Below are 21,872 nucleotides of genomic sequence, written 5' to 3'. Positions count from 1 at the left end.
TTGACTCCACAGGACTCCCCTCTGAGTACTCATGTTGTGCTACTCCACAAGTCAGAGGTGTCATGTTCCCTTTAGCAAATGAGATTTCTCCTGGTGTGGGGAACATTCTGCCCTGCATTTGGTGGCTGGGACCAGGAAATCAGGTGAATGCTGGGTAAGGGAATTCCACCTGTGTTGGCTCCTCCAGTCAGATGGACAAGTGGGACAATGCTGAGCAAGGGTGTGTTTCCGGAAAGGGCCCTACCCCAACTTTATGCAGTCACACACAGGAGCTGTTTTTTCCTTCCTTTCTCTTCTTGGAGGCATGCGTCCTGGAGTTCTGCCGCCCGCCCCCCGATCCCTGTCCACCAGTCCCATCTAGATCAGTTCTCCTCTAGGTCTGTGGCACAGCTGTCACCCTGGGAATTCCCTTCTCCTCTGTCCTGAGTTGAATGCCCTGCTCTTGCATCCCATGTCTTCCTTTTCCTTGGTTTACTGATTCATTTTGTTGGAGCATATTCTCCAGTAGCTTTCTGAGAAAAGTACTTGCGAAGTAAATTTTGTGAGACCTTGCATGTCTAGAAATGTCTTTTGACCCTCACAGTTGATAAATGGTTATAGAATTCTGGGGAGGAAGAACATTTCCTTTAGAATTTCCATGACATTGCTCCATGGAATTGTGGCTTCTAGCGTGGCTTTGGGAAAGTCTGATGTCATTCTGGTTTGCTGATCCTCCTTAAAAGTTTCATTTTTTAGAGGGAACTGGGGGCTTCTCATGCCTTTTCCTCTTGTTACTGACCCAGAGTTCATGTGCTTGATGCTCCATGAGGCCAAGCAATACTGAAACATCAGAGTTTGGAGGAGAGCAAGGTTTATTGCAAGGCCATATAAGGAGGGGGTGGCTGGTGCCCAGAAAGCCCCAAACTCCCCAAAAGTTTTCAACAAAGCCCCTGTCCCCCTTTCTTTTCTGCCATGCTTGCGGCATGTATGAGTTCCAGGCCAGGATTCAACCCTGTGCCATAGCAGCCACCCAAACTGCTACAGTGCCAGTACCACAAGGGAACTCCAGGAAAAAATTTTTATTTTATTTTATTTTATTTTATTATTTTATTTTTTCTCTTTAGGGCCACACCTGCGGCGTATGGAAGTTTGCAGGCTAGGGGTGGAATTGGAGCTGTAGCTGCCAGCATACACCACAGCTTACAGCACTGCCAGGTCCTTAACCCACTGAGTGGGGCTAGGGATTGAACCCTCGTCCTCATGGATACTAGTCGGATTTGTTGCCACTGAGGCACTACAGGAACTCCCGGAAAGCATTTTTATTTTTTAATTTAATTTTTTTACTTTTTATTTTTATTTTTTGTATTTTTAGGGTTGCCCCGCGGCATATGGAGGTTCCCAGGCTAGGGGTCGAATTGGAGCTGTAGCCCCTGGCCTACACCATAGCCACAGCAACATGGGATCTGAGCCACATCTGCACCTACACCACAGCTCACAGCAATGCTGGATCCTTAACCCACTGAGTGAGGCCAGGGATCAAACCCGTATCCTCATGGGTACTCGTTGAGTTCTTAACCTGCTGAACCACAACAGGAACTCCTTTTTTTTTTTTTTCTTTTTGGCTCAATTTTTAAACCTCTGAGCATATTTTAATTTCCAAATTTAAAATTTCTTATTCTCTGAGTATTTCAATTTTTTAGAACTCTGTTCTCATTTTGTGCTTATGATAGTGTTTTTTATGTCTCTTTAGACAATAATGGTAAGGGTTTTTTTGGTCTTATTTTTAGGGCTGTATCCATGGCATATGGAGGTTCCCAGGCTAGGGGTCTGATTGGCACTGCAGCTGCCGGCCTACACCATGGCCACAGCAGTGCAGGATCCGAGCTGAGTCTGTGATCTATACTGAAGTTCATGGCAACACCGGATCCTTAACCCCCTGAAGAGGCCAGGAATCAAACCCGCATCCTCATGGATACTAGTCAGGTTCATTAACACTGAGCCACAATGGGAACTCCAATAATTTTGATATTTCCTTCTATTCTATGCCCTGTCCTCATTTCTTTTTCTTTCTTCTTCTTCTTTTTTTTTTTTTTTTTTTTGATTTTTAGGGCTGCACCCATAGCATATAGAAATTCCCAGGCTAGGGGTCGAATCGGAGCTGCAGCTGCCAGCCTATACCACAGCTCACAGCATTGCTGTATCCTTAACCCACTGAGTGAGGCCAGGGATTGAACCTGTGTCCTCATGGACCCTAGTTGGAGTCATTAACCGCTGAACCATGAAGGGAACTCCCCTGTCCTCATTTCTTGAAGTTCCTTTTATTCCGTTTGATTTAGTCTCCATTTTTCATATTAGAGGTTTTTTCTGGAGCGTCCAGTGAGCCCTGATCAAATGGCTTTTTAACCTTTGCCTTCCTTCTTCTCCCTTCCCCTCCTCTTCCGTCCCCTCCCCTTTTTCTCTTTCTCTCTTTGTTCTTATGGCTCCACCTGCAGCATATGGAAGTTCTCAGCCTGGGGGTGGAATTGGAGCTGTAGCTGCCAGCCTACACCATAGCCACAGCCACGCCAGATCCAAGCCGCGTCTGCAGCCTACGCCGCAGCTTGCAATAATGCCAGATCCTTAACCCATTGAGCAAGGCCAGGGATTGAACACACGTCCTCATAGATACTAGTCAGATTCTTAACCCACTGAGCCAAAATGGGAATTCTCCATGGCCTTTTTAAAATGTGATGCCTGGGAAATTACTTCTGTGGCACAGCAGGTTAAGGATCTTTTGTTGTCACTTCAGTAGCTTTGGTTGCTGCTGTGGCATGGGGTTCAGTCCCTGGTCTGGAGACTTCCACATGATGTGGGTACAGCCAAAAAAGTGATGCTGTTGGGAGTTCCCGTTGTGGCGCAGTGGTTAACGAATCCGACTAGGAACCATGAGGTTGCGGGTTCGATCCCTGGCCTTGCTCAGTGGGTTAAGGATCCAGTGTTGCCATAAGCTGTGGTGTAGGTTGCAGACACAGCTCAGATCCCCTGTTGCTGTGTCTGTGGCATAGGCCAGCGGCAGCAGCTCCAGTTAGACCCCTCGCCTGAGAACCTTCATATGCCACAGGAAGTGGCCCTGGAAAAGGCAAAAAGACAGAAAAAAAAAAAGTGATGCTGTAAAAGCTGCTTGGATGGACTGCACCCAAAGGTGCTGGACAGGCCCCAGGAAGGTCAGAGCCTGGCTGGAGGAGGCAGGTAGGGGGCCTTGGGCTCTGCGTGCTCTTTTCTGCACTTCCAGATAGTCCTCCTCTTTCCTCTGTGCACTGGTCCCTTTTGTTAGCAATACACATGCCCCATTCCTGACTATTCTGCTTCGGTACAAGCAGGTGAGCTCTGGTTGGTGAGGGCTTATGTTTGGTTTTCTCCATTTCTCTTAAAAAGTTTTGTTAACATCTCTCATTTCTCTTTTCCCATTCTCGGGATTTCAGGTTGAAGTGGAAGTAAGCATGGGTTCAATTCTCCAGGTTTAACTGGTTTCACTGGAAGTCTTACTGATCAAACATGAGCTGAGTGCCTGCTGCCCAGACACCCTCCCCTTCCAGCTTCCTTGAGATGCTCCCTGAGGAAGGGGGGTGACCAGCCCAGCCGTTGCAGGTCTGAAGGAGACTGGCCAGGCAGGTGGCCTGGCAGCAGATGGTACCCAGTGAGAAATCCAATCCTAGCTCTCAGGGGGCCTCCCACCTTCTCTAGAGCCAGAGACCGAATTAATCCCAGTTTGATCCTAGGTTTTTTTTTTTTTTTTTTTTAGTTCTCGCATTTTTTGCCATTTGATCCTAGGTTTTTGATGCAACAAATACCACCCGAGAACGGAGAGCGACCATCTTCAATTTTGGGGAACAGAACGGCTACAAGGTGAGGCCTCCTGATGTGGGCAGGACATTGGGCAGGAGGGCTCCTGGGTGGATTTGGGATATGAAGAGCTGCTCTTTTCTCTCCACCTGGGGTTTTCTTTCTGGGGAAGTGGGGGTCTTGGTGGGAAGAGTCCTGGCTAGGGCCACACCTGCTTTGGTACGGCCTTAATATGTAGTCTTCTTCACATCAAGGATGGGGTGGGGAGGCTGTAAATTGCTGCTCAGAAGGGCCTCGGGGGCCCTGGCTGCTGGTCAGCATGGCTCTCCGTGGGTGGGAGCTCCGGGGAGCCCGGCCCAGGGCCCTGACTGTGTCTGGTTCTTCCCCTCCTTTCTGCCCTGGTCTTCACTGCAGACCTTTTTTGTTGAGTCCATCTGTGTGGATCCTGAGGTCATAGCTGCCAACATCGTGGTGAGTGGTGTATCTGACCTTGTGGGGGCAGTAGTACAACCAAGATGGCATGTTACAGTGAGGTCCCTCTCCAGGTTGGGCTGGTGTCTGGGCTGGCCTTAATATGTAGTCTTCTTCACACTGAGGATGGGGTGGGGAGGCTGTAGATTGCTGGTCAGATGGTCCTGGACCCCTGAGGACCACTTGTGTGGAGGACCTTGTGGCTGGCAGGCGTCCATTCTTCTTTTCTCTTACCTTCTGGCTCCTTGCCCTTCCCCCTCAGGATCCCCTGGACGATGGGAGAGGAGCTTCAGCCCCTGGAGGTAGAGGGTGGGTTGTTTATGTTTTGAAAGAGACTTGATCCCTCGGCCCTACCCCCTGTTTGTTTAAGGAATGAACATCTAGGTGTGGGGAGATAATTCAGGTGGGAAAGGGCTTCGAGGCCCCTTGCCCCTCTGGCCTCATGTCCCCTGTACCACAACGATGAAGGACTGTGGTCACAGGGTGCCCTGTCATACTCTCTCAGCACTGGTGTGGGAGCTCAGACCAGGGAGCCCCTGGATTCTTCCGAATGGGACCAGCCCTCCTGGGCTTGGCCTCCGGCCTCCAGCCTCCCGCCCCCAGCCTTGGCCTGGCCTCTGGCCCAGCCTCGCCTCAATCTCCCCCCCGCCCCCCCAGCATTCTCCTTGGTTTCTGCCCCTGCCTGGCCTGGGGCCCTGATGTGTCCTTGCTCTGTGTTGCTCCGGCAGCAAGTGAAACTGGGCAGCCCTGACTATGTCAACCGCGATAGTGATGAGGCCACGGAGGATTTCATGAGGCGCATCGAGTGTTATGAGAATTCGTACGAGTCACTAGACGAGGACCTGGACAGGTGAGCCAGTACAGCACCGTGTCCTCAGCTCTGGTGGGATAGGCAGGGGTCCCCTTGGCTGCCTCCTGTCGCTCCCCGAGGTAGGGGCTGAGAGGCCACCCCAACAGGCAGAGGTGGCCTACCCTTTTTTGTTTCTTCACTTGGGGTGGAAATCGTGGCCCAGAGGGTGACTTGAAAAAATGCAGTTGCCTTATCTGGAGCTCTGCAAGGCATAGTTTTCTATTATTCCGTCATAAAATCAAGCTTGTTTTCTATGCAGATGGTCTTCTCATGAGGCACTTGCAAACATTACACGGCATAACTTTGTTTTGAAAAGGGGGAAGGGGCGCCCAGACCCTGCCTACAGACAGCTGGCTGTGGCCAGTGCTTCGCAGCCCTGCCCCGCTCCCTCTGGAACAGGAGACCCAGGGCATCTGCAGGAGGGACTGCTGTGTGGGGAGAGTTCTTTAGGTTGATGGTGCGTTCAACTAATGCTCTTACGGTCAGCTGTCCTTCCTTCCTTCCTTGCTTCCTTCCTCCCTCCCTCCCTTTCTTTTTTCCACATTCGCAGCATGTGGAAGTTCCTAGGCCAGGGATCGAACCGCACCACAGCAATGACTTGAATCACAGCAGTGACGATGCCGGATTCTTAACCACTAGCCCATCAGGGAACTCCTGCTCCTTTTGTAAGGAGATATTTTAGGCTTTGGGGGCATAGAGTCTCCGTTGCAGCTACGTAACTGCAGAGGGCTTTTAGTTCAAAAGCAACATGGACAATCTGTAAATAAATGGGCCTGACTGTGTTCCAGTAAAACTTTCTTTACAAAACCTGGCTGAGTATCACTTGCTGGCCATAGTTTGCTAACTTCCATATTATAACATAAGCGACGGCAGTGGTTAAGTGAATAACACTTAAGTACTTCGGTTAATAACTGTGAATAAAGTATTAGTCCTTATAAATCATGCCAAAGAGACATGGAAAAGTGTATATTATATAGCATTAAGTAAAAAGGGTGGAATATGCACTTGTGCTTGGGTCATTTATAATTACATATGAATGTATAATGCATATGAAGCAAGAGGCTATGTGGCTGTGGGAGGGGTGGCTTCTGGGTGTTTGTGGGACTATCCCTGGACTGGCTGTGAGTCTTCTCAGTGGGGCTGGCGCTGATCAGCACCGCTGCCCAGGCTCTCTGTCTCTCCGCGTTTCCTGGTCTCCCCAGCACAGCATTGCTCCTTGTGGCTCTGTGATGTGGGTGCATTAGAGGGGCCTCTCTGGACCACCTCTTGTTGTATTTGTCAGTAAACACTGCTCTTTTTACTGGTGGTGTCAGTATAACAAGCCTAGACCTAAGCCGAGGTTCCAAGTCCAGACAGTGAGAACTCAAAAGAGAATATCCAGAGGGCTCCAGGCTGAACTAGGGATGCCCAAGAAGCCCCGCCTTTCCTCCTGCTGCCCCCCGCCCCTCATCCCCGGAAATATACAGAAGCCTGTTCTCCATGCTGCAGCGCTGCATTGGTCCAGAGCAGGGAAAGCGGTGGAGCCGGGATTAAGCTGCTGCCACCAGCACCATCCTCTGTGCTTCTTGTCTCACCCACCTGCTGCCTGGCATGGGATGTGATGGCAGCTCAGATGACCCAGGCTGGGTTCTAGGAGGGTTTGCTGGGGGAAGGAAGGCTGGGCCCATATGACTGACTACAAAGCGTGGAGGGGAAGCATGCCTGCCAGCTACTCCCTGGTCAATCCTGGAAAAAAACTGTCTTTTGTTCACCTTACAGACAGTGCATTGAGAGCTCAGAGGTAGGCAAGAGGGGCCCAGGGGACATAGAGCAGCCATGAGAGCCCTGATGTGGTAGGACTGCCTCCTCGCTTTGGATGTCATGTTTTGGAAGCATGGTGAATGTGGAGCATCTCTCACAGGGTTTGTCTGTATGTCACACATGTCCTGTTGCTTCCACCTCACCCGCATCACACACCCCCGCTGACAGTCCTGTGTTATGAGGGTCACAAGCCTGGTGGGGTCAGAGATGCAAGGCTCTGTGGCCAGTTGCGGGGTAGGCAGGGTGTGTCCTCGAGGCCCTGGGTCACACTCACAGTCGTCTCCCTACCTTCTTTCTTTCTGGAAAGGGAGCTGTCCTACATCAAGATCATGGACGTGGGGCAGAGCTACGTGGTGAACCGCGTGGCTGACCACATCCAGAGCCGCATCGTGTATTACCTCATGAACATCCATGTGACGCCCCGCTCCATCTACCTCTGCCGGCATGGGGAGAGCGAGCTTAACCTCAAGGGCCGGATTGGCGGGGACCCAGGACTGTCCCCCCGGGGCAGGGAGGTCAGTGGTGTGTGTGCGCACACATGTGCCCGTGCGTGCGTGTGTGCACACACTGGAGCTAGATTCCAGCTAATGTGCAGTCTAGGTGGTTGACCTCGTTCGGTCTGGAATGGTCCCATTTTATAGGGAAGGTCTAGAGGCCTGGATCTCTCTGGCTTCCATGTGACCTGTCACCAGCCGAGCCTCTTACCCTAGAGGGGAGTGACATGAGTCTCTAGTGCAGCGGACGCTGTGCCACAGTCCAGGGGAGATACTGAGGCTCCAGTGGGGAGTTCATCCGGCCCAGGGCACGTGGTCAGGGAATGAGCCGCAGCAGGGGACCTGATGAGCTACAGGTGGAGCTACACTCAGGGTCGAGAACCGTACTTGTGGGTGTGGGTGTCACTGAGAGTTAGTTCGTGTTTTTTACCAAAACTGTGTTCTCTGAGGCTGGGCCCCCTGGACCCTTTGAGGGCAGCCCAGGACCTGTGGGTCTGAATTTGCCTGTGATGTGTTTCAGTTTGCCAGGAGTCTGGCCCAGTTCATCAGTGATCAGAACATTAAGGACCTAAAGGTCTGGACAAGCCAAATGAAGAGGACAATCCAGACGGCTGAGGCCCTGGGTGTGCCTTACGAGCAGTGGAAAGTTCTCAACGAGATTGATGCGGTAATCCCCGTCTCTTCCTCACCTGCCTGGGGCCACACAGCTGCGCTCAGCTCACCTGGATGATAGCCACGAGGGTCAGGGAGGGCTTTCTCCTTACCCTTGCGTCATGATTTATTGTTTTGATTCATCGCTCCCTCCTTTCCTGCCTCCCTCCTTCCCTTCTTTTGCATATAACTATGTAGATGTACAACATGATGGTTTGACACATGTATATATTGTGAATTAATTATCACAATATGTTAACATCCACATAGCTAACTTTACTTTTTCTTATGGTGAGAACTTTTTTTTTTTTTTTTTTTAGTAGCTGCAACACCACAGCATATGGAAGTTCCTGGGCCAGGGATTAAATTCAAACTGCAGCAGCACTGGATCTTTTAACACACTGTGTAGGGTGGGTGATTGAACCCACACTTTCACAGTGACCCGAGCTGCTGCAGTCAGATTATTATCATTTTCTTTTTTTGTCTTTTTAAGGCCACACCCTTGGCATATGGGGGGTTCCCAGGCTAGGGGTCCAATCAGAGCCAGATCCACTGGCCTACACCACAGCCACAGCAACTTGGATCCGAGCCACATTTGCAACCTACACCACAGTTTACGGCTGTGAACCTTAACCCACTGAGTGAGGCCAGGGATCGAATCTGCATCCTCATGGATACTAGTCAGAATTGTTTCTGCTGAGCCACGATGGGAACTCCTTCAGTCAGATTCTTAACCCATGGCACCACAGAGGGGAACTCCTGGTGTGAACTTTTAAGATCTCCTCTCTTAGCAGTTTTCAAATATATGATACAGTATTGTTAGTAAGTTACCATGTGGTATGTTACATCCCCAGGACTTATGTACCTTATGCTGGAAGTTTATTCCTTTTGACCCCCTTCTCTCCTTTTGCCTACCATCTGGCTTCTCGCCCTTTTAAAGTGTTACTTTCACGTCAACAAAACCTCACAGGGAAAAATGATGCTGGATATCAGGTTCATCTCTTTGGGCTTCGTTTTGCTCCAAGATCTTGGCGCCTCAGGTCTTCTCTGCCTTGTGGCTCTGTGATATCAAGCAGATTTAAAAATTTATAATTTTTTTCTCTTTGGCTTTTCTAGTAGCTCTCAGTGGAGGGTTAGTCTAAAGCAAGCTAGTCAACCGTTGCCTGATGTGGGAGTCTCTAATGAGATCAGATTTGAATCCTAGGAAGCTCACCTGCACTGATAGAATGGCTTTGTTGGGATGAGGTTGGGGGACAAGTTGGAGAAAGGAGACTAGGTCGAGGTACTTAGAGTGGCTGATGAGGGGATGATATTTGGAACTCGAGAGACAAATAGATGTTTATTCATTTATTCGTCACATCTTTATGTGAGCTGACCCTGTGCTAGGAACTTGGGAACCAAGTTCCTGGTGAAAGGACAAAGGCTGATGATGCCGGACTAGTGGTCTGAAAGGGGAAAAAGCTTCCAGAATGACTCCAGGTTTCCAGCCACTGGGAAGGGTTCTGGGGGAAGGAAGGTGATGAGCTCACATGAGGGCAGGAACTATGTCTACTTTGTTCACCACATTGTAGGTGCTCAGTAAATATGTACTGAATGCAAGGAGGACGTTCCTGGGAGATAGTCAAGAGCAGATTCCCAGAAGGCAGTCTGATCACTAAGGAGAGCTGGGACTTGGGCATCCTTGGAAAGCTGTGGATAGGTGTCCAGTGAGGTGGAAGGGAAACCAGGCTGATGGAGTCATGGGAGTCAAGGCAGAGGGGATGAGGCGTTAGTCCAGGGGATGAGATATCACAGGGAGGCAGGGAGTGAGGCCAAGTTCCAAACATGTCATAACAAGATCACTGGGATTCTTGACATGAGCCTAATGGGCTGGTGCCCATGGGAGTGAGTGGGGGCCAGGGCTTAGAGTCAAGTTACTTGGTCATGTGTAAGCTGATGGGGAGGGGCTGGCAGAAAAGGAGAGGGTGAGAGAATAGGAGGCTCTAAAGGTGATAGAGGCCCAGAGTCCGGAATATCAGGAGGGCAGAGGGGGGCGGGAAGCCACAGAGAACTGTGTCACAGAACTTCATGAAGGTTTCACTCAAGAATGAAAGGAAGGGAGTTCCTCCTGGCTCAGCGGGATCAACAATGTCTCTGCAGTGGTGCATTGGGTTAAGGATCTGGCATTGCTGTAGCTGTGGCATAAGTCACAACTTCTGCTCAGATTTGATACCTGGACCAGGAACTCCATATGCTACAGGACAGCCAAAGAAGAAAAAAAAAAAAACAAGGAAGAAAAAGAAAAAGAAAAAAAAAAAAAACAGTGAAAGGAAGAAGTTTCCAGTGGGAGTTAGCCAAGGTGGGAGAATTGGCTGCTGTGGAAATCAGGAGTTTTCTGTGGCACCTTGGTGTCCTGGGGAGTGGGCCTCCAGCCCCTGGCAGGTGGCAGCAGCTGTGGTGAAGGCAGAATGCTTGTTCAGCCTGCCAGCTTATTTAGCTGTGTCCTTATAGGTGAGATGGAAGCATAGAGGGACCAGGAGGTGAGGAGTTGGGAGGAACGTAATGAAGCCACATGCCATGGAGTCCATCTGGACTAGAAAAGATTGGGGGAGCGAATGGGGCCCTCTGTGGCCTTATGAGATGGGAGGGACCATGGGCACAGCATTCCCGGGGAGTCAGGCCAAGGAGGCTGACAGTGGGCTGTTAACAAGGGTGATGCCAGAGAGTCCCCAGGAGCTCGGGCCACCTGGCCTAAAGGAGGAAGCCTCTTTTTTTTTTTGTCCTTTTGCTATTTCTTTGGGCCGCTCCCGCGGCATATGGAGGTTCCCAGGCTAGGGGTCTGATCAGAGCTTTTGCCACTGGCCTACGCCAGAGCCACAGCAACACGGGATCTGAGCCGCGTCTGCAACCTACACCACAGCTCACGGCAACGCCGGATCGTTAACCCACTGAGCAAGGGCAGGGACCGAACTCGCAACCTCGTGGTTCCTAGTCGGATTCGTTAACCACTGTGCCACGACGGGAACTCCCCGAGGAAGCCTCTTTATGGTTTTCCGTGAATAAAATCTTGTCCCTCCTCTGGTGTTACTGGTCCACAGAAAACCCGTGACCAAATTCTTCTATTTACTCTAGTAATTTTTCAGTTGATTCTCTTGGCTCTTTCTCAAGAAACTCTCAGATTGTCTGAAATAAGGATCATTCACTTGTCACCTTCCCAGTTTAAGTACCTTCTGTTTTGTTGTGTAATATTATATTGGCCAGAATAAGTGATAGGCAAACTCGATTTCTTTGTTTTTGTTTGGTTGGTTTGGTTTGTTTGGGTCTTAATTGAATGGGCAGATACTATGAAATGAATTTAGTGGATTATCAGTCTTTTGTGAGCCCTTGGGGTTCGTTCTTCCCTGGCCTGGGGTTTTTGAGTTTTGGGGGATAATTCTTTTTTTTTTTTTGTCTTTTTGCCTTTTCTAGGGCCGCTCCCATGGCATATGGAGATTCCCAGGCTAGGGGTCTAATCGGAGCCACAGTCACCGGCCGATGCCAGAGCTACAGCAACGCGGGATCCGAGCAGCGTCTGCAGCCTACACCCCAGCTCATGGCAACGCTGGATCCGTAACCCACTGAGCAAGGCCAGGGATTGAACCCACAACCTCATGGTTCCTAGTCAGATTCGTTAACCACTGAACCATGATGGGGAACCCCAAGGGATAATTCTTTAATGACAATTAAAATGTCTTCCTTGGCCTATTTTTTTGTTTGTTTCATTTCATTTCATGTATTTATTTTCCCTTGGTCCTTTTTTTTTTTTTTTGGCTTTTTAGGGCCACACCTGCAGTATATAGAGGTTCCCAGGCTAGGGATCAAATCGGACCTACAGCTGCCAGCCTACTCAGCAACGCAGGATCCAAGCTGCATCTGTGACCTACACCACAACTCATGGCAACACCGGATTCTTAACCCACTAAGCAAGGCCAGGGACCAAACCTGAAACCTCATGGTTCCTGGTCAGATTTGTTTCCACTGCGCCATGATGGGAACTCCTGAAACATATGCTTGTCATCTTTTTTATTCCCCAATATTTTATTATGAAGAATTTCAAAGCAACAATGCGTCAGTGATGTGTGAGATAATACAAGACAGTCAAACAAATGTGTTATTGAAGTCCTAGAAAAAGATAAGTGGAGAGAACAGAAAAAAATTGCAAAAATAATGGGTAAAAGGTCAGAGAGTTGATAAGTTACAAAGGGAAGACAGCAACTCTTTGGATGATAAAAATGTTTTATCTTATGATTGTGGTGGCAGTTATAGGACTTTATACATGTTAAAACTCACTGAATTTCACTTAAAATTGGTAAATTTTATTATGTGTAAATTTTACCTCCGTAAAAATTATGGTTTCCTCCTTCCCCCAAAAAAGTTTTAAACATAGAGCAGAATTGAAAGATTTTATTTATTTATTTATTTATTTATTTATTTATTTATTTATTTATTGCTATTTCTTTGGGCCGCTTCTGCGGCATATGGAGGTTCCCAGGCTAGGGGTTGAATCGGAGCTGTAGCCACTGGCCTACACCAGAGCCACAGCAACACGGGATCCGAGCCGTGTCTGCAACCTACACAACAGCTCACGGCAACGCCGGATCGTTAACCCACTGAGCAGGGGCAGGGACCGAACCCGCAACCTCATGGTTCCTAGTCGGATTCGTTAACCACTGCGCCACAATGGGAACTCCCAGAATTGAAAGATTTTAATAGGAATGCCTGTATGGCCACTGTATTGGCTTTCCATTGCTATGTAAGAAACTGCAATGAACTTAGTGGCCTCATACAACACGTATTTATTATCTTACAATTTCTCTGGTTCAGGAGTCTGGCCAGGCATAGCTGGGTTCTCTGCTCATGGTCTCATTAGGCTGCATTCAACACGTGGCTAGGACTTGGTCTCATTTGAGGCTTGGGATCTTCTTCCAAGTTCATGTGCTCACTATCAGTCTACATCTCCTTTGGTTATAGGAGTGGGGTCCTATATTTTCTTACTAGCTATCAGCCAAAGAGTGCTCAGCTCCTAGAGGCCACCCATTTTTCCTGGCCATGTGGCCTTCTCACAACAGAGTAGCATCTTCTTTAGAGCCAGTAGGGGGTCTCTATCTTTATAGTCAGCTAAGAGAGAGTCTTTTTTTTTGGCTGCACCCATGGCATGTGGAAGTTCCCAGGGATCGAACCCATGCCACAGTTGTGACCAGCACCACAGCTGTGGCAGTACCAGATCTTTAACCCACTGTTAAGGAACTTTCAAGGGGAGTCTTTTTTTTTTTTTTGTCTTTTTAGGGCCGCACCCATGGCGCATAGGAGGTTCCCAGGCTAGGGGTCTAATCAGAGCTGTAGCTGCTGGCCACAGCCACAGTAACATGGGATCCAAGCCGCGTCTGCAACCTATACCACAGCTCATGGCAAAGCTGGATCCTTAACCCACTGATTGAGGCCAGAGATTGAACCCTGGTTCTCATGGATCCTAGTCGGGCTCGTTAACCACTGAGCCACGATGGGAACTCCTCAAGGGGAGTCTTTAGTAACATAACATAGTTATGAGACTGATGTCCTTCTTGTGCTGGTCTGTTTGTCAATAACCAGCGTTGCTCTGGTTGTAGCAGCCCTTATGGTTCTTACTATGATTACAGGTCATCATTCAGCAATCACCGTCAGGGAACTTTGAAAAAAACAGAGGTCATTTCTTGCAAGACCTGGAAATTACATGGCCTATTTGGCGCTACCCAGCGAGGTTGCATTGGTGGCGGGGGTGGAGGGTGGGAGGTTGGAGTGGGTGGGTAGGGATGGGGAGAGGCACGGGAAGAGAAAAAAGCAAGTGACTCCAATCGGTCAGTTATCAACCAGTGACCCCAACTGGTCAGTTATCAACCATCAAGTGGTTGGAAATCAACCAAAATCTCTAAAACAAAGGAGGCTGGGGTTGTGGAAGGCGGCCTGGCCCTAGCTGCTCTCAGGTCTGGCAGTATGAATGCTCAATTAGCCGTCTTTGAAGGGTGTCTTCTTTGAATTGCAGGCCTCTGTGATCACAGTTTAAATCAGGCATTTGTATTACAAAAAAGAAAATAAAACAGCTGTCAGGGTTTACACTACACATCTTGTCACCTTTGCCATAGTGCCTTAGTTAGAAGCGTCACTGATTCTGCCCATGCTTGACTCACTGGGAGTCACCGTAGGGTGTGTTGTGCCCCACCCCCATGTTTCTACCATCAACCTTTTACAATCTAGGCAGATCTCATTTTATATCACTTTGCAGATAATGCATTTTTTTTTTTACAAATTGAAGGATTGTGGCAAGCCTGTATGTAGCAAGTCTATGGGCGCCATTTTTCCAGCAGCACCTACTGACATCATGTCTGGCTCACATTTTGGTAGTTCTTGCAATATTTCAAACTTTTCATAGTTATTATATGTGTTAGGCGATCTGTGATCAGTGATCTGTGCTGTTACTACTGTGACTTGCTGAAGTCTCGGATAATGCTTAGCATTTTTTAGCAATAAATTGTTAAATTAAGGTATGTACATTTTTTAATGCTATTGCACATTTAATAGTGTTTAGTGAAAAGGTAACTTTTATATGCACCAGGAAACCCAAAAATTTGTATGACTCATTTTACTGCAATGATCTGGACCTAAACCCACACTCTCTCCGAGGTATGCCTGTAGTACCTGCCTTGTCACTTCCTATTTCTTTCTTCATCCCTGTATCATCTTGATAGTTTCTTTTATTCAAAATTTATTTGTTTGTCAGGATAAGTTATTAGTGCATAACAGCAGAGTATACTCATGTAGTTATATCTTAGTATCAGTAGTTATTACCCCCTCTCCTGTCCTTTGATATTGTGGTTTTTCTTCTTAATTAGATGTATCAGAAATTAGTCACTCATTGAATTTTTTCCAAAAGAACTCAGATTTATCAATTCTATTTTTTAAATTTTATTTATTTATTTATTTATTGTCTTTTAGGGCCACACCCGCAGCATATGGAGATTCCCAGGCTAGAGGTCTAATTGGAGCTGTAGCCTTCGGCCTACAACCACAGCCACAGCAACGCCAGATCCAAGCCACATCTGCGACCTACACCCCAGCTCAGGGCAATGCGGATCCTTAACCCACTGAGTGAGGCAACCTCATGGTTCCTAGTCAGATTCGTTAACCACTGAGCTGTGACGGGAGCTCCTGTAAATTTTATATTTCATTTATTTTTTGCTTTTGTGTTTGTATATTATTTTCCTGTTACTTTCCTTTGATTAAAAAAAAAAACACTCTAGAATTCACTGACTCAGGGATTTATAATCATTCTTTCCTTTTGAATAATGAAAGCATTTTAAGCGATTTTCCAGTTGATTTTATTGTGTTGCAAGGCAAGAATGTATCTTGTAATTCAGTCTTTTGGAATTTTTAGAGGCTTCCTTTATGGCCAAGAATATGGTGAATTTTCATAAGATATCTCATGGCCTTTTGAAAGGAAGGTCTATTGTCTCTTAGTTGGATATAACATCCATTATCCAATTATATGGAAGAATCACAGGGTATGTGTGTATGAGATAATGAAGCTTTCTAACTTTTAGAGTCTTATATTGAAGTATTTCAGATGAAATAGAATCATGTCTGGCATTTTCTTCAAAGTAATTTCTTTCAAAGCAACTTCTTCGAAATTAGTTGGGAAAGGAAAGCAAGTATAGGTTTAGTTGAAATAAGATTGGCCATATGTTGTTAACATTTATGGCAGAAGTTCCCTTGTGGTGCAGTGGGCTAGGGATCCTGATTTGTCCTTGCAGCAGCTTGAGTCACTTCTGTGGTGCAGTATTTGTTCTTTGGCTTGGGAACTTCCACATGCCAAGAATGTGGAAAAAAAAAAATTGTTTTTGTCTAAGAGGTGAGGACATGGATTCATTATACTGTTGTCTATACTGTACTATGTGGTTGAAAATTTCCATAAGAAAAAAATTTATGGAGTTCCCTTCATGGCTCAGTAGTTAACGAACCTCATTAGGATCCATGAGAATAAGGGTTTAATCCCTGGCCTTGCAAAGTGGATTAAAGATCTGGCATTGCTGTGAGTTGTGGTGTGGGTCACAGACGTGGCTCAGATCCTGAGTTGCTATGGCTATGGCGTAGGCTGGCAGCTGTTGGCTCCAATTTGACCCCTAGCCTGGGAACTTCCATGCGCTGTGGGTGCAGCCCTAAAAAGCAAAAAAAAAAAAAAAAAAAAAGTATTTATCTCATTAATTTCAACTTCTTTAAATCATTCATATTTTCTCTTTTTTGTCTACTTGATCATAATAAATCAATAGTTGAATATATACTTAATATTCTGCAATTAAAATTTTGTTTATTTTTCCTTTTTTTGGCTGGCGCCTATGGCATATGGAAGTTCCCAGGCCAGGGGTTGAACCTTTGCTGCAGTAACGACCCGCTACAGTGACAACACCGGATCCTTAACCTGCTGTGCCACGAGCGAATTGCTACATTTTTTTAATTTTTGACAATTTTGTGTTGTTTATTTTACCTTTTTTCAAAATGTATTTTGATGTTTTATTATAAAGTAATTTAGAGATCATGACTTGGTAATTTGTGGGACATAAAAGGAAACAGATGGGAAGTTCCTGTCGTGGCACAGTGGTTAACGAATCCGACTAGGAACCATGAGGTTGCAGGTTCGGTCCCTGCCCTTGCTCAGTGGGTTAACGATCCGGCGTTGCCGTGAGCTGTGGTGTAGGTTGCAGACGCGGCTCGGATCCCGCGTTGCTGTGGCTCTGGCGTAGGCCGGTGGCTATGGCTCCGGTTAGACCCCTAGCCTGGGAATCCGTATGCCGCAGGAGCGGCCTAGGAAATAGCAAAAAGACAAAAAAAAAAAAAAAAAAAGGAAACCTACTCCAATTAGGTTAATTCAGTGAGGATTTATAAAAGGACCATTTTTCAAAGATAATGGGTAGAATATAGGGACCTCCTAACAGCAGGGACCATTGCGTCCCTTGGGCAGAGGAGAGAGGATACAGGAGCCTGGGAGCAGGAAGGAAGGGGCAGCCAGGTCAGATGGGACCTTGGGTAAGGGCCTAGACTACTAAAAGCAACTTGTTTAGGAAGGAGTTGGCATAAACATCCCAGTTTCAGTTTTCTTCTCCCTGTGACCACCTGCCAGTGTTCCCCATAGCCTAGCCTAACAAGAAATTGGTGGCTAGGCGGTATAGATGCAGTCCCCAGAGATCAGCCTCCTGGGGCAGAGAGCAGGTGCAGAAGCAGAAGGATATGGAGGGGCAGATGAGAACCACCAGCATAGCCTTCCTGCTGTTTCAGCATTTAAAGGATGCTGTTTCAGTGTTCTCTTGTGACTCAAAGGGTTAAGAATCCTGCGTTGTCACTACAGCAGCTTAGGTTGCTGCTGTGACCGGTTGGATCACCGGCCCTGGAGCTTCCACATGCCATGGGTGTGGCCAAAAAAAAAAAAAATGCTGTTCCACTGTCTTCTGGATTCCATTGTTTTTTTTACTTTTTTTTTTTTTGCCACAGTGGCAGCATATGGAAGTTCCAGTATTTTTTGTAAAATACACATAACAAAATGTATCATCTTAACCACCATATTTAAGTGCATAGTTCAGTTGTATTAAATACAATCATAATGTACAATCATCACCACCATCCATCTTCAGAACTTTTTTTTTTTTTTTGTCTTTCTCTCTTTTTAGGGCCGCACACACTGCATATGGAGGTTCCCAGGCTAGGGGTCGAATCAGAGTTCAAGCCTCCAGCCTAGGCCACAGCCACAGCAATGCAGGATCCAAGTCATGTCTGTGACCTCCACCACAGCTCATGGTAACGCTGGATCCTTAACCCACTGAGGGAGGCCAGGGATCAAACCTGTGTCCTCATGGATGCCAGTCAGATTTGTTAACCGCTGAGCCATGACGGGAACTCCCATCTTCAGAACTTACATCATCTTGTAAAATGGAAACTCTGTACCCATTAAGCAATAATCCCGTTTCTCCTTCCTACCCAGGCCCTGACAACCATTCTACTTTCTGTCTCTTTGATTCCATCTGTATGATTTTTCTGTCTCTATGTACATCATATAAGTGGAATCATAGAGTATTTGTCTTTTTGTTACTGGCTTATTTCTCTTTTTTTTTTTTGATTACTCAATGAATTCCATTACATTTATAGTCGCACAGCGATCATCACATCCCAGTTTTATAGCATTTCCTTCCCAAACTGGCTTATTTCATTTAGCATAATGTCCTCAAGTTTCATCTATTTGTACCATGTGTCACAATCACCTTTAAGCCTGATAGTGGTTCCACTGTATGCATACACCACATTTTTCTTATCTATCCATTGATCTATGGCCATTTGGGTTGCTTTTACCTTTTAGCTCTTATGAACAGGGCTACAGTAAACATGGGTGTACAAATACCTGTTTGAGACACTGCTTTCATTTCTTTTTGGTGCCTACCTAGAAGTGGCATCGCTGGATAATATGGTAATTCTTTTTGTTTTTTGGTTTGTTTGTTTGACTGCAGCTGTGGCATGTGGAAGTTCCCAGGCCAGGGATTAAATCTGAGCCACAGTGTGGCAACATTAGTTCCTTTAACTCACTGTGCTGGGGATTGAACCTGCTCCTCCACAGTGACCTGAGCAGCTACAGTCAGGTTCTTAACTCATGGCACCGCATCAGAAACTCCCCTGTTTTTATTTTTTTGAGGAACTGTTACACTTTTCCACAGCAGCTGCACTATTATACATTTCTACCAAAAGTGCACAAGTGTTCCAGTTTTTCCACATCCTTGCTAACATTTGTTATTTTTCTGTTCTTTTTGACAGTAGCCATTCTAATGGGTGTGAGGCATTATCCTATTTTGGTTCTAGTTTGCCATCCTTGCTTTTTTGTCTGTGTTTTTTGTTTATTCTTACTTTTATTTTTAACCTTTTTATGTCATTTCTTTAAATAAAAGGAGCATATCTTTGGTTTATTTTTTGGCCTGAGAGTTTTCTTTTTTCATTTAAGAAACTAAACCCATTTACCTTTATTATTAAAATTCCTGCCTTTGTGTTTTTGTTTTTTTTAATAACTTGCAGTTTTCTCTCCATCCTATTTTTTTTCTGTATAAACATCATCTTTTCTGTGATTCGGAAGGCAGGCGATATTTTTATTCCAGTAGTCATTACTTTAAAGCTTTTCAAAGACATTCTTTTTTTTTTTTTTTTTTTTTTTTTTTTTTGCTTTTTAGGGCTGCACCTGCAGCGCTTGGAAGTTCCCAGGCTAGGGGTTGAATCGGAGCTATAGCCAGAGCCACAGCAATGCAGGATACAGGCCTCGTCTGTGACCTGCACTGCAGTTCATGGCAATGCTGGATCTTCCAACCCACTGACCGAGGCCAGGAATTGAACCCTCATCCTCATGGATGCTAGTCAGGCTTGTTCCTGCTGAGCCACAATGGGAACCTCCGAAAAGACATTCTTAAACAGAATGCTCATAAACAAAGGGGTAACTAAAATATGCTTATCAAAATTCGTAATAATTCTTGGCTCTGTTGCAAATGATGAGGGTGTGTTATTTCCATTTGTTTCATCTGTTCTGGCTCTTCAAAGAGAACTGAAACTCTCATTCAAGAGAGTAAGCAATTTCTGGAGTTTCTGTCGTGGCGCAGTGGTTAACGAATCTGACTAGGAACCATGAGGTTGCGGGTTCGGTCCCTGGCCTTGCTCAGTGGGTTAAGGATCCGGTGTTGCCGTGAGCTGTGGTGTGGGTCTCGGATCCCGAGTTGCTGCGGCCCTGGTGTAGGCAGGTGGCTACAGCTCCGATTAGACCCCTAGTCTGGGAACCTCCATATGCCATGGGCGCGGCCCTAGAAAAGGCAAAAAGACAAAAAAAAAAAAAAAGAGTAAGCAATTTTTGGGTGTTCCCGCATGGCTCAGCAGAAACGAATCTGACTAGGAACCATGAGGACACAGGTTTAATCCCCGGCCTTGCTCAGTGGGTTGAGGATCCGGCGTCGCCCAGAGCTGTGGTGTAGGTCGCAGACTTGCCTCAGATCCCATCTTGCTGTGGCTGTGGTGTAGGCTGGTGGCCTCTAGCTTGGGAACCTCCGTATGCCACTGGTGTGGCCCTAAGGAGACAAAAAAAAAAAAAGAGTAAACAATTTTTGTGGCCCGTTTTATAGCTCATTTAACCCATTTTGTGGGCTTTCATCATTGTGGCTGGTGGGAGTTACGAGGGTTCCAGCCCTGAATTTATTCTCACACAAATAGCAGCAGGTTAGGCGCCTGGTGTCTACCATTCAGGGACATGGCTATACCTCTAGCATTTGGTTTTGCAGAGAAACCTTCGGCAGCCCTGATTTTTTTTTCCTTTGAAGTTAATCTGATTGTTTTTCTAGATGCTCTGGATTCCCTTATTTATCTTTAATTTAAGAACTGTTGTAATATCTATGATCTATTAGTCATCTTTCATGTTTATCTTTGTTCTTTTCCTCTGTTCTGGTAAACAGCCTTGGGCTAGTCTTCAGTTTCAACATCGAGATTTTTTTTCTTAGCCCAATCCACAGTTTACTGACTCATTTTTCCTTTTTCAAAAATAATAGCTTGGAGTTCCCGTTGTGGCGCAGTGGTTAACGAATCCAACTAGGAACCATGAGGTTGTGGGTTCGGTCCCTGCCCTTGCTCAGTGGGTTAACGATCCAGTGTTGCCGTGAGCTGTGGTGTAGTTTGCAGACGCGGCTCGGATCCCGCGTTGCTGTGGCTCTGGCGTAGGCTGGTGGCTACAGCTCCGATTCAACCCCTAGCCTGGGAACCTCCAAGTGCCACGGGAGCGGCCCAAGAAATAGCAACAACAACAACAACAACAAAAGACAAAAAAATAAAATAAAATAATAGCTTTATCTGGAGTCCCTGTTATGGCTCAGCAGTTAACGAACCCGACTAACAACCATCAGGGTGAGGGGGTTCAGTCCCTGGCCTCACTCAGCAGGTTAAGGCTCTGGTGTTGCTGTGAGCTGTGGTATAGGTCACAGACACAGCTCAGATCCTGCATTACTGTGGCTGTGGTGTAGGCCAGCGACTACAGCTCTGATTGGACCCCTAGCCTGGGAACCTCCATATGCCGCAGGTGCGGCCCTATAAAGACAAAAGACAAAAAAAAAATAGCTTTATTGAGATATAATTCACATACAATACAGTTCATCTATTCAAAGTATACAATTCAGTTGTTTCTAGTATATACACAGAGTTATGCAACCATCACCACAATCAGTTTTAGAACATTTTCTTGTTTGCAAAAGCAACCCTGTAACTATCCCCCCATTTCCTTCCAATCCCTTCCCCAAGCCCTATTTTCTCTCTGTAGATTGACCTATTCTGGACATTTCATCCCTCCTGTGGTTGGATGTTCCAATACTTTTTTCTTCTGTATTGCTGAATAATGTTCTGTTGTACAGATATACCACATGTTATTTATCCATTCATCAGTTGTTAAGCATTTGGGTAGTTTCCATTTTTTGGCTTTAGGAATGATATTGCTATAAATATTCACAGGGAGTTCCCGTTGTGGCACAGCGGAAAACGAATCTGACTAGGAACCACGAGGTTGTGGATTTGATCCCTGGCCTTGATTAGTAGGTTGAGGATCTGGTGTTGCCGTGAGCTGTGGTGTAGGTCACAGATGCATCTTGGATCCTGTGTTGCTGTGGCTCAGGCATAGGATGGCAGCTGTGGCTCCGATTAGACCCCTAGCCTGGGAACCTCCATATGCTGCAGGTTCAGCCCTGAAGAGCCAAAAAAAAAAAAAA

At 46.6% G+C, this 21,872-nt stretch overlaps 1 protein-coding gene across 11 annotated transcripts in view; it reads left to right on the top strand.

Moving 5' to 3' along the window:
- Window positions 1–21,872, top strand: part of PFKFB4 (6-phosphofructo-2-kinase/fructose-2,6-biphosphatase 4) — a 47,332-nt gene that overhangs the window by 16,202 nt on the left and 9,258 nt on the right. For all 11 annotated transcript variants that reach the window (XR_007134090.1, XM_047773618.1, XM_047773609.1 and 8 more), the window contains 5 exons: window positions 3,790–3,864; window positions 4,216–4,272; window positions 5,001–5,122; window positions 7,230–7,437; window positions 7,937–8,083. Coding sequence is in view for 10 of the 11 variants with exons in the window: in XM_047773618.1 (XP_047629574.1) it covers window positions 3,790–3,864; window positions 4,216–4,272; window positions 5,001–5,122; window positions 7,230–7,437; window positions 7,937–8,083 (609 nt within the window). In the remaining variant the exon portion in view is untranslated. The remainder of the gene's footprint in view (window positions 1–3,789; window positions 3,865–4,215; window positions 4,273–5,000; window positions 5,123–7,229; window positions 7,438–7,936; window positions 8,084–21,872) is intronic.

This window comes from Phacochoerus africanus, chromosome 1, assembly GCF_016906955.1.
Source record: "Phacochoerus africanus isolate WHEZ1 chromosome 1, ROS_Pafr_v1, whole genome shotgun sequence".
Lineage (NCBI taxonomy): Eukaryota > Metazoa > Chordata > Mammalia > Artiodactyla > Suidae > Phacochoerus > Phacochoerus africanus.
This window is presented reverse-complemented; position numbering and strand designations above follow the sequence as displayed.